The sequence below is a fragment of the Drosophila arizonae genome, chromosome 5 (assembly GCF_054131065.1).
Source record: "Drosophila arizonae isolate 15081-1271.41 chromosome 5, UAZ_ARI_1.0, whole genome shotgun sequence".
NCBI lineage: Eukaryota > Metazoa > Arthropoda > Insecta > Diptera > Drosophilidae > Drosophila > Drosophila arizonae.
In genome coordinates this window covers 3,329,216-3,342,576 of record NC_142925.1, presented here as the reverse complement: position 1 = coordinate 3,342,576, position 13,361 = coordinate 3,329,216, and the positions used below count along the sequence as shown (strand labels likewise).

The 13,361-nt window shown below is 40.8% G+C and overlaps 1 protein-coding gene across 5 annotated transcripts in view; it reads right to left on the bottom strand.

The window, feature by feature from the left end:
• Nucleotides 1-13,361, bottom strand: part of Src42A (Tyrosine-protein kinase Src42A) — a 54,431-nt gene that overhangs the window by 17,268 nt on the left and 23,802 nt on the right. For 3 of the 5 annotated variants that reach the window (XM_089471726.1, XM_089471725.1, XM_089471727.1), the window contains exon 2: nucleotides 2,219-6,755. The exons of the other annotated variants lie outside the window; for them this stretch is intronic. In XM_089471726.1, the coding sequence (XP_089327852.1) occupies nucleotides 2,219-6,603 (4,385 nt within the window). In that variant the 5' untranslated portion in view covers nucleotides 6,604-6,755. The remainder of the gene's footprint in view (nucleotides 1-2,218; nucleotides 6,756-13,361) is intronic. 5 annotated transcript variants of the gene reach the window in all.

Sequence of the window (13,361 nt, the reverse complement as noted above, 5' to 3'; positions counted from 1 at the left end):
AAGCATTTCAAATTGGTTCAGACCCTCCATTTGCATTTGAATACGAAATTGTACAGAAAAAAAAAACACACACACACAAAGTTTTTGTTGTGTACTTGTGGTACACGTGTTTGGCGAAAACCCGAAAAAAAGACGAGGAGCGAACGGTGGACAAACAAATGCAAACTTGCTGATAACTCAAAGAAAACGAAGCGAATGTAACACTTGACACAAAACCACGACTAGACAAAAACACAACAACAACAACAACAACAAATAACCAAAAATAAAAAATCAAAAACCAAAAAACAAAATTTGAAATGTGTCGAACCATGTTTGTTTAGCGCTTAATTAAAGTCTGTCTCGAAAATTGTCACGACTTTTTTGTTTTATTTTGTTTTTGGGGGCATGGCAACAGCTAAAAGACGGGAGGTGTATGGAAAAAAACGGTACTACAAATACCCCAAGGTATAAAATGAGGAGTAGCTGCTGACGAGTACCTGACTGATTTTTGATAGTCAAATAATTGGCAGGTTAATAACATAAAGACGTGACGTTTACCTCGATTACAACATGGAAGCGAAAGATCGCAACAAAGTGAAAGAGAGATAGAGAGAGGGAGGGAGCGAGAGAGCTAGACACAAAGAGAGAGAGAGAGAGGGAGAGAGAGGGAGAGCGAGGCAATAGTCTCAAATAGAAATAGAGACATACTGGCATAGTTTTTATTATCGTTGACGTACTGAAGAGTATATTGGCTTTGTGCAATGTCTATCTGTCCGTCCTTCCGAACACCGTCTCTCCGTATGAATGTAAATTTCGCAGTTGCTGAAGTTTCTAGAGATTCGAATTTGGAACAAATACGGGTAGGTACATCGGGAAATAGTTAACCTATTTATAGATATATTTAGGGCCTTTGATTGCACTCTGTGAACGAGTATTACACAGTCTCAGTCACCCAACATCAGCATTCATACTTGTTTTTCTTCCTCGTCACTCGCATATTTCCCACCTACTTGTAAAGCAAACATCATAGATTGCTCTATAGTCTGGGTGTGACGTTTGTCATTCATTAATAATTGCTTCCACTTTGCAATTATTGGTTTTTCTCTTTATTTACTACTATTTACCTATGGTCAAGTGCTTTGTTATTGCCAATAGCATTATCATTAGTCATTCTATTTTGCTTTTCAACAATCTTCAACTGATTTCCTACAGAATGAAAGTCATATCATGTACTGCGAAAATGTTTTGCATACGTTTTTGCCCTACACACATTTGTCGACTTTGAACAAATATTAAAAAAAAAAAACACAAATTACCTGACAGCTGTGTCTGGGATTTAGCACTTTTAGTGGACTGCCCCGGGATTGGCTTTGGCGGCTATTTTGCATCATAAATTATGCATAATTTTAGGTACAAATGCACTACAAATTACATCATTTAGTATATATTTCTGAAAAGTTACTCTTGAGGGTATAGAATATTAGGTAAGACGCCCATTAGAGCCCTTTTACGATCTCTTTCCTTCTCTTTCTGAAACCGTCTTCTTTGCCACCAGATTCTCCCACTCTCTCTCGTACCTCATACAATATTTTCCTGTGTCTTTCTTCCTCAGCTTCACTCTCTCCTCTTCTCGGCGATTTCTTATAATATTTTCCTGTTTTCCTTCTTTAACATTCCTAGACCTTTTAGCATCATCTAATTTCCTATTACAATTTGCCCACTAAAACGTCTTTACTTTCCATATTATATATCGCTATAAATAGAGTTGTACTTCTATATTATATTACTGTAAAAACATAATATGATCTACAAAACAGGCAGCTCTAAAAATGAATTAAATTTCTGTATTGTATAGGTCTAACGTATCAGCCATTAATTGTATATAGAATTTTAGTTTTTATAGGATTACCATATCAAATTACACTATAAAAGTACGAAAACTTATTATATTGAAGTAACTAAACTTCTATATCATATTACGTGATAATGTTCTCTATTTACACATTCTGGTATGTGGCATATATGAATATGTATAAATGTTTTATATTGAATATATATTATGAATGAAATGAAATGGCAAGGCAAAGTCTATCATAAAGCCGCAAATAGTATCAAAATGTTATTGTCAATAGTCTAATCATAAGTTAATGGATACAATATATAGCGGGCAGTTGGGAGTGGGGTAGGTTGAGGGCATGATGGCATGAGGGGTGGTGCATGGGAGGGCGAAACTTACGATTTTTCATTTAAAAATTCACCACGCGTAAATTCCGAAAGTCGACGCGATTTGCCTTTCTTGATTGTCAACGCTGTTAGTTGTGTTGTAGCTGTTGTTGTTGTCGTAGTTTGTGTTGTTGCCGCTGCCGCTGCTGCTGCTGCTGCCGTTGATTTGCTGTTAGACTTGGCCGCCGCATCGGCGCAGCCGGCAGCGGCGGCCATTAAATTAACACACGTATGCGAACAGGCAGCGGGCAGCGAGCGGCACTTCTCAATGGCAGACAATGCATTGAAGGCGCTCGGCGACAGAGGCACAGGCAGTGGCAGAGGCGGCGGCGGCGGGGGCGTTGGGCAAGTGCAATGGCTATTGTTATTACTATGGCAATGCCGTGGCTCTTCGAGCGTGTGGCAGGTGCATTTGAGCAGCGTTTGATTCGACCAGCGACGCGTCTGCGGCTGCAACATCTTTGGCGCTGTTGGGCAATTATCTAGCGAATGCTTCTTCATAAGCGGCGGCAGCAGCAACAGTTGCTGTTGCTGTTGCTGTTGCTGCTGCTGCAGGCATTTGTGCTGCTTGAGACTGCGGCGTGGGCGCGGTGGCGAGGGCGTGGCCGGCGGCGATATGGCCACAGACATAGAAATGGCATCCAGAGAATTCGATTTGATAAGCGACATGTGACAATCGGCATCGCTGCCAGAGCTGTTGTTGTTGTTGTTGCAGTTGTCGTTGCAATTGTTGCCAGCATTGCGTCGCTGCTGTGCTATGATGCGCGTATAGAGCTCCTCCGAGTCGAGCGGCAGCAACAAATTGCTAACACCAACGCGACGTTTGGCCTGACTGCGTTTAGCCGGCACCAACAGTTGCTGTTGTTGTTGCTGCTGCTGCTGCTGCTGTTCACTGTTGCTGTCGGCCTCCTGTGGCGCAGCATTGTTGTTGCCTGATTTGTTGTAGCTTAGAATATTGGACAAGCGTCGCATTTTACTGCATTTCGTGTCGGCAATCACATTTCTGCTGTTGCTGTTGTTGTTGTCTTGCTGCTGCTGCTGCTGCTGCTGCCGCTGCTGTTGTTCATCCACATGGCTGACCACAAAACGCGATGTGGCAGCAACAACTGGTTTTGTGTTGCCGCTGTTGCTGCTGCTGTGGCTGTTGCTTGCCTCCTCGCTGGTTTCCAATTTCTCTCCTTGTAGGATGTCATAAATTGTGCCATATTTGTGCGTGACATGCGTGCCCAAATTTGTGCTGTTGTCCGTTGTTGTTTCAGTGGCTGCTGCTGTTGCTGCTGCTGCATCCTGTTGCAACAATTGTTGCTGCTGCTGCTGCTGCTGCTGGCGTTCCTTTTCGCGCTTTTGCTGCTGCTTTTGTATTATATCATAAATCACATCATTTGATTTATGCATTTCCATTGCTGTCGCAGTTGTTGCAGCCGCGGCAGCCGCGGCAGCTGCTGCTGCTGTTGGGCTTGTTGTTGTTGCTGTTGCCGCCGTCGCGTTGCCTTCTAGTATTGCGCTCAAACTTTTGCGCTGCCACTTGTCGCCGCTGCCCGTTGTCAGCGAGCTGCTGCCCTGCATCGGCGTCGCCTTGCGGTGCAATATCTCATAGATGGTGCCGTAGGTCATATACTTATCGTACTTCTGATAGGTCAACTGATAGATATCGTTCTTACGCTGTATTATATCGTAGATGGTGCCGTACACTAGCTTATCATAGATTTTAAAATTACGCTTATAGGTGGCAGTGGAGCTGACGCTGGAGCTGCAGCTATTATTCCTGCTGGCCATTTTGGCATATGCCTGCAACTGTTGCTGCTGCTGCTGTGGCAGCTGTTGCTGCTGCTCTGGCTCCACCAGCTCAATTTGCTCAGTCTTTGGCTCTTTGGTTGCCGAGTGGCGTCGCGGCAAAAAGTAGGAGGCAAAACTTTTACGCTGACGCGAATTCTGTCGCTTAAACGACGATGTTGCTGCTGCTGTTGTTATTGTTGTTGCCTTTGCTGTTGTTGTGGGTGTGTCCAGCTGCTGCTGACATTCCAGCGTTTGCTGCTCCATGTCGCTGCTGCTGCTGGCATCGATTTCGCGCACAAGCCGCTTGAACTCCTCGTACGATGTGCGTCGCTTGTGCGCTTTGGCACGCTGCTCCTCCTTGGCCGCCAATTGCTGATCAAGTATTTGCGATAGAAAATCTGAATTCTTGCGCATTGCTTCTGTGGTGGCGGCAGCGGTAGCAACTGTTGTAGTTGTTGTTGTTGTTAGATCGTCGCCGGTATCCATTTCATCCGCAAACTCGTTTTCAGAATCCGGTTTGCTGTTGTTGTTGTTTTTGCTGTTGTTGCTGCTGCTTGTGGTTTCTTGTTCTGATATTGAGGCGAGCATTGTCATCACAGTGTTGCTGCTGTTTGTAGTGGTAGTAGTTGTTGTTGTTGTTGCCGCTGTTGTTGTTGTTCCTGCTGCTGCTGACGTTGCGTCATCTGTCGCCACGAGCAGCTCAGCCGCCTCAGCACCCACTTGTTGCTGCTGCTGCTGCTGCAGTTGCTCCTGCATTGCGCCGCTGCGTCGTCGCGTGAGTCGCGCCAACGCTTCCGGCTGTGCCGCCTCAGCAAACATGGCCTTAAACTCTTCATAGGATTTGCGACGATTGCGCGACTGCGTCAGGCATTCCTTATAGTTGCGTCTGGCTATCTTCTCGCCCGATGCTGTTGCTGGCGTTGCTGTTGCTGCTGCTGCTGCTGCCAGTGCATCCAATTTGTTTTGCATTTCCATAAAGCCCGAGTCCAGTGAGCTAATCGTGCAGGTAGAATCAAAGCTGGTCTTGCGACTCGAATTATTTGAGCCGGGCGAACTTGGCTTGGGCGGTGTTGGTGGCGGCGTAACGAGCAGCGAAAGCGACAACAGATTGCCATCCTCGGCAACATCGTTGGGTCCGCACAGTAAATCCACTTGATTATCACAGTTGCTGTTAGCATTAGTAGTTGTTGCTGCTGTTGTTGTTGGTGGTGTTGTTGTTGTTGCTCTATTGGCTAAACTGTCATTTGTTTGTTGTTCAACAACAACATCGTCATCCTCAAAACTGATTAGATCTTTAACCGTAGCGCTAACGCTGGGCTCCTCTGGCACGGCAGCTAACATAATGTTGTTGAAATTATTAGTGTTGTTGCTGTTGTTGCTGCTGTTGTTGCTGTTGTTCTTTTCATAGTTCGCGTCACGCTTTTTGCTCACAATCGCATAGAGCGGCGTTACGCTGGGCAGTTGTGTTGTTGACAGCGCCGCTGTCACCGTTAAACTGCCCGATTCAACTCTGGCTGGCATTGCTATTGCTGTGGCTGTGGCTGTGGCTGTTGCTGTTGCTGTCGTTAGCCGACTGTCACTGGGAATTGCCGTCGTCGTTGTAGCCGCCGACGTCGTCGTTGCCGCCACGCCCACGCTCATGGTGCACGCGCCGCTGAGCGTAGTGTAACTGCTGCGATTATGAAAGATTTTCACACTGTGCATGGGTAATTTGCCATGATGACGACCATTGGACCGATGATTACGTGCAATGCCCATCGAGATGGTCGACAGCTGTTTGTGACGCAGCTGCTGTTGCCGTCTTGCATATTTGCTGGCAATGCTGCACACAGGATCTAGATCAATCAGAGGTTCATTGAACTGCTGTTGCTCATTGCTGATGCTGCTGCCGCTGTTGCTGTTGCTGATGCTGCCGCCGTTGCCGTTGCCGTTGCCGTTGTTGTTGTTGTTGTTGTTGCAATGCCTAAGGAATCGCTGCAAACGCCGATTGCCACAAGTGCCGTTATGCCCGATCGTACGCTGCTCGTTCATGCACTTGGCACAGCAGAGAAACTCGTACAATATCTCATCGGATGTCTCATTGTCCGCCGTCTGTGAACTGGGCGTCGTGCTGGGTGGCGGCGACGATAATGTCGAATATTTTGGCTCCAGCAGGAATTCCAATTGGGCTGCTGCCGCTGCAATTGCTGCCGGCGTGCATTGTGCATTGCCAGCAACTGTTGTTGCTGTTCCACCTCCGCCGCCTCCTCCTCCTCCTCCTCCTGCTGCTGCTGCTGCAGTGGCAACTCCTTCTGCTGTTGCACTCTTATTGCTCACCGGCATCAATATATACGTATTCTTGGCATTCTTGGGCGCATCCACCTGGCTGCTCTCATTCGCCGTCTGCTTGCTTCCGGCCAATATGGAGCTCTCGATGCTTAGGCCGCTGTCCAACAGCATAAACGTACCGTCCGAGGGCAGTATGAGGCGTCCCTCGGCCGCAGCATTCACCAGCTCGCGCAATGCATTCACCTGCTTCTCGGTCACATTGCCCTGCAGCTGTATGCCATGCAGAGCAAAGGCCGTTGGCTTGTTGTTCACCGAATTGGGATCGGTGCACCAGACCACGGGCATGGTGGTCATCTTGCTCGGATTACACAACACCAATACCAACACCAATACCTACAACACCGGCACAACACAATAACAGTAGTTCAATGTACGACGCTCGGCACAAAGTGTTTTGTCAATCTCCCTCGTTTTGCCGGAGACTGTGCGAGCGAGCGGGCAACAAACTGTTAGAAAAAGAAAATAAAACACTTCAATATATATATATAAGAAAAAACACCCATTTTCATTTTCCTTCGTTGTTATTGTTGTTGTTGCTGTTGTTGTTTAACTTTCTTTGAACTTTACGGTGTTTTTTCCTACAATTGTTTCGTACTGCGCCCAAGTGCTTTTACTTGTTTTACACTGTTTTCAGTTTTAAATTTACGGTTTTCTGTTTTCTGTTTCCAATTTTCGATTTCCTATTTGCAAACTTTAGTTTCGTTTTGAAAACATTTTCCGCTCTTGCATATTCATAAGCACAAACTTAATTACTCTACTTCATTATGGAGTATTAAAATATTCAAGTTCTAGAGTCGTACAATAAGATACCCTATGAGTATCAAATTATTGCTATAAACATTTCAATTGCTGAAGCTTAAATTGTTTTTTTTTTTTTTTTTCCTTTCAAACTTTCCCAACTTTTTGAATATTAGGAAAGTCCGAGAGTTCTAAAATTCGCTCAGTAAAGATTTTCTCTTTGCTTTTAGCATTTGAAAGACTTGGTTTAACATTTTCATTAGCAGAGTTGGTTTCATTTATCAAATAAACTTGTCAATATTATGTTTTGATTTTCGATTAAGATTTCGATCGATAGATATTCCATTCCGCTTCTCAGACTTTCAATCTTTTCTCAGTCTTTCAATCGTTAACATTTCTGAATAGTTTAAGTTTTAAGTTGGATCAAGAGATAGAGAAAGAGAGTATAAGAGAGAGAGAGAGAGAGAGTGTGTGAGAAAGAGACAACCTTGAAAAATGAAACAAAAGCAATTGCAATCTACAAGCTAAACGAGTACATTTCACAGTTAATGACAAAATGTTGTGTATCTATTTAGTATTTTATACGGTTTGGCAAACATCAAAAATAGAAGCAAAATAAAGTAAATAAAAAACAAAAACAAATTTTTGCGTCGTGTGGATGCCATTCAAAATGATGGCGCTTTTGTCAGTTTTGGAATACTTTATGCGATTTGCATGTGATGGAATTGAACGCTGCCATAAAATGTATCACTTTATAGTGTATATATATAGCATATATAAATATATATATTTGATGATTTGATTTGGTCAATCGCAAAGGCTAAATTCATTCAAAAACAACTGCAGAAAATAGGAAAAAAAAAAGTTTGAATTGACTGTTAAGCTTTATCTATAACAGAAATTGTTGGAAGAAATGAAAAAAATGTGAAAACGATTTAATTAAACATATGTTAATTATAAAACAAGTGCATGGCACAACAGAAAATGTTGAAAGATAAGAACAATTGTAAAAGTTCATTGTTTTTTCAAAAGGTACATCAAGGAACCGAAGTTAAACAATACACGACATGTAAGATAACATAAACAGATAGTTTCGAGCGCCTGCAACTCTGTTAACAGCTTTAACAGAACATATGTTAAGCTAGAAATGTTACTCCGCCAAATGTCAAATAAATGTTAATGCTAAAGAGCTCATTACATGTAATATAAACAGAAATCAAAGTACTTGGAACATTTTAGGCAGCTGATAAATATTTACGCATAGCGCGTTATAGCCATAAGCCATATGTACTAGGGAATAGAATGATATTTCAGGTTTTTCAGGCTGCTCAACAAAACTGGAATACTTTATAGTAAGAACTGCACTTACTACTTTTGCTATTCAACCTGAACATACAATAGCTGCAGCACTTCAAGCAACATCAACATAGAGCAGGAATTTGACGAAGAAAAATATGTTTTCCAATGAATTGAGTTAAACAAAAAATGAGTTATTTATATAGCATACAATGTTATTTATCGCAGAATTCTGTGGAATTGTTTATAATTGACCACATGTTAGTTGGGGCAATTAGTTAAAGACACAAATAATATCTACATATGTATATATAATTTGGTACCAGTTGAAAGATGGTTCGAGTATTTGATTTCTACAAATTACGAACTATGCATTTGGACAGCTGTACAAACAAGTTTTATAAGCTTATTTACGATTATAATGGCTGAAAGTTCTTAGACGTTGCCAACAAATTTATAACTAAGCAAATATCATTTTAAGATTTTGTGGTTCAAAGATTTATGAACGACTCGAGTCGAGTGACAACTTTTGGTAAAATTCCATGAAAATTTGTGAAGTTTTTTAATTCAGATTATTTTATTATAATTTTTTGTTAGTGGGCTGTTTGAGCTTGAAATAATTGGTAACAATTATGGTGGAGACGTAGCTTAATGCGGCCAATAACCACAACAACAACAACAACAATAGCAACTGAAGGTGGGCTTCATTAGCTGACCAATGAACTTTTTTTTATGCCATGTAAGTGCATGAGAGTACGCATGTGTGCGTACGACTGTCTGTGTGTGCGTGAGTATGTAAATAAGTGTGACTTCAAGGCTGCATTGCCGCAAATGGAAATGGAAACAACTTGGACAGCAGCAGTCGCAGAGCAGTTCAAGTTTACGGTGACTGACTAACTGACAACAACATGCCGACAAAGCAAACAGCCCAAGATCGGGGCAGGGGAGTGGCCGGGTAGGGGCGGTGCTGAAAAGAGGCGGGCACTTGAGACGAAAAGCGATTTACAGATGCTCAGAAGCGAACAGCCTAGGCAAGCATTGAAGTGAACATCCTGCGAGACAGACTGGAGACAAATGGCTTTAGTTACACACAAAAGACAATAAACGAACGTAGCTGATGATCATAAAAAAAAAAAACAACAACAGCCGACAACAACAACAATGGGAACAGTAGAGGTAGCAGCAGCAGCAGCAGCAGTGGCTACCTCAGCAGCAGCAATATTTATGGCAACAGCAGCAATATCAACTGCAACAGCAGTAAAAGAAGCAACAACAGCAACGTTTGCTCCAAAAGCAGCAACAGCAAGAGCAGCAATGTTAGCTACAACAGTAGCAACATCGGCAACAGATGTAACAAAAGCAGGAGCAGGAGCAGGCAGCAATATTACCTACAACAGCAGCAATTGCAACAGCAGCTGCAATATCAGCTGCAGCACTATCTAGCTACAGCATCAGAAGCAGCAACTACAGCAACATCAGCTACAACAGCAGCAGCAATAACAGCCACAACAGCCACAACAGCAACTATAGCTACAGCAGCAGCAATATTACCTACAACAGCATCAGCAAATGTCAATGTCAGCCCACAAAAGAAATCGAAAACAGCAAACAATACAAAAAAGAGAGAGACAAAAACTGCATCAAGGCGTTTCGAATTTAATTTTTTTGTTTATGTACATATATAGCCATAAATTGAGAGACGGCTTAAGATTCAATATCCAATATGCATAATTTAAGAATGCAAAAAGCTAACTAAATATTTTACTTTTAAGACGTACAAAAAAAAATTATTATAAGTAATTTTATTGTATGGAAAGAAACAAACTGCTATAGGGCATCAGGTGGATAAGACAAAATATTGAAACATTTTGCCTTTAAGACGTGCCCGGTTTGTAAAGAGTATCTATATTATATATTCCATATATAAGATATGTTCTATAGAGTAGAGATATCAAATATCTCCTTCTAGTTTCTCTTCCAAGATAATTCCTTACTCTGAAGACTATCCCAGCTTACATTCCATCTGAATGGCGTTCCCCTTTGATGTTTGAGCTCTACTTTTATCTAATTAATCTTCAAAAACCTCTCCATTATGCACTCAAATAAGCTATAAAGAATTTCTATTACGAGATGCCGGGACAGCTTAAGATGACCGAGTTAGATAGAGAGGTTCTTAAACGATTAATTAAATTTGCATTCTATCTTGATCTTTCTCCTACATTTTATACAACATGTAAACATTCTAAATGCTGTAACATAAAACAAAAACAACTAATAAATAAAAGTTTAAAATACTGATAAATCTTTTTAGATCTGTGTGCTATAAGTTGACAAATTGTTTAGCTATATTACTTTTAAAATTTATTTCAAGACTTCTATTGTAGGTTTTCTGTCACCAAATCTTTGATTAATAGCCTTTGAAATTTATCTAAATGTAAATCATTTTTATCGATTAAGAAATAAATTTGTTCTAAGCTGAGATATTTGTTTGCCTATAATTTTGATTGATAAATTTGAGCAATTTACTAACTATGACTTCTAGGGTATAAAACTTGTGATTAGCTTGCTTAATAGTGGGCCATTATTTATCGATTATGAAATGTGATTGATCGGTAGGCTTGGTGTAGTGCAGATGACCCAGTTTATAAAGTTATTCTATGATTTATATATGGATCTATCAAATTATCGATTAATCGATTACATTAATCGTTAAGTTATTGTTTAAAATATCGAACAAATTTAGTTTTCGCTTTTCGTTTCACTTTTTAGTGTAAACTTTAAAAGAATCCATACGAGCTTCTATTCAAACCGTTCTTAAGACTTCTTTTCATAGCGTATAATAACATATTGTAGTCACATGAGTATTTTGTTTCTTTTAAAGAGAAAAAAAGACAAAACAGCTGTGCTCCAAAACAAAAGCAACAATTAGAAAAAAAAAGAAAAAAATCCCATATAACGCATATATAAAAGCACGCATCAAACCTGTCCGACCAGAACCACCGACGAAAGTGGTTGTAGATAAGAAAAGATATATGCTTATGAATATATTCATATACCATATATTTATTAGCTGAATTTAGTCACAAGCTTTGTTTTATTAAAAAACAAAAGCAAAACAAAGTCGCACTTATGCACTTTTGGCTCAACAAAAATAAATAAAATAATTAAATTCAATTTTTAAAATGATTTTCACGAATCGGAAGGTTAACACTAGTATTAGTCAGACGGACTGTGGGTATGCAAAAACTGAAATGCCTGCTAATAGATGATTAATAAACGATTTTGGTTTCTAGGTTTTGCGACGTTTTGTCAATGGAATGCCAAAGCTTGTGGCATTAGAACTAGCAAGGTTAGCAGCGGAAGGCAGTAGCCCTGCCACGCCCCCTACCGAGACTTCTGCAAGACTGACCTATGCTAATCGAATTTGAAATACGTTACAAAATCAAGGTGTAGGCGGTGCAAAAAAAAATAAATAAAAAAACATTTGAGTTTTGTTATTTAGCTTGGCTTGGCTTGACTCTCGGCTGGTTTTGGAGCGCGTGCCAAGAAAACTGAAACAAGACCAACATAATAACCCAGCCATAATGAGTGAAGTGTTAACCATTGTTAACGTGTTTTTGCTGCTGCTGCTGCTGCTGCTGCTCAAAGGTAACAATTGCACTCAAAAGTACTACGACCCAATTTGAACCGGTTTGTATTTTCCATTTTTGCTCATTGTCTTTGGCTCAGTATGTGCATGTGTATGTGTGTGTGTGTGTAGATTAGTCAAGCGTTTGGCTGTTTGGTTAGCAACAATGCTGTCAAACGTTTGCTGGCCGCAACATTGTTGCCAAGCATTTGTTGCCAAGCAAATTATGAAATGCGCCGTCGCCACGCCCCTCACACACACACACACACACACACACACGCCAAATTATTAATAATCAACTAATTTGAGGCGCGACAGACATGGCAATTCGAGCTAAAACTTTAATATACGAGCACACACATACTTTCTCCACACAAAAAAAAAAAGCACAGCCCAGAGCGCAGCTTCCATTTTATGTGCAAATTAAAACCAAGTTTAAAAATTGTAAAAAAAAAATAGCTTTGGTTGGCTCACACAGCTAACACAGACAAAACAACAACTACAACAACAAAACGTAGGCAAAAAACAGACGAAAAATAAGCTTGGCTTTGATTTGGGTCATTGCACAATGGTAACGAGAGCGTCGACTAAATTTAGTAGCGCCAAATAACTTTGGACACGAAGAGTTCAGCAGCCCCCGAAAAAAGCGCACCCAGCACAAAAAAAAAGCTACATTTTTGAACAGCCTCGGATGTAATTATTGTAAATGGCCTGGAAACTGTTCAGGCTAGAGCTTAAATAGCTTCCCAAAAATAACAACAATAAAAAATTCCAAAACGAAACGAAGCAGAAAACAAGAGTGCTCTAGTGGGGAGGGCTTGACTAGAAGATACGCTAGAGCACATGTGGAGAAACTATATGGACATGACAATAGGCAAAGGATCTATAGACTGGAGTTTCTCTCAGTTTGGGCTGAAAAGAACTCGACTTGAAGCTATAGGAGAATACTTAAATGAAGCTGTTACAAAATACAGAAGTTCAATATCTACTTTATAGCACTTATCGATAATCAATATAACAAAGTTGACTTTCGAGTCAAAATAATCCTACATTCAAGTCTATAGCTCTTAAACAAAGTTCGATCAAGTCAATTTAACCAAAAAACTTCATCCCATTTTTGCTGCTACCTGTTGCACATACTTTAAGCTATACATCATACCCATTTCCCACCACTTTCAGGGTATCGAAAGAAGATCGAAAGCTGTGTGTTTTGCCTGAAGTATGTACGTAAAAAAAAATGAGAGTGAAGCTCCTTCGACAACCAGTTTCGATTTGTGGACTTTAAGCATGAAATACCCCAAAGAAAAAACAACGCAAACAACTTTATATTTCTTGGTATTAAATTCCAAGAAGTATACGTCATTGTGGGAAATTTCCATCGCTCAAAATT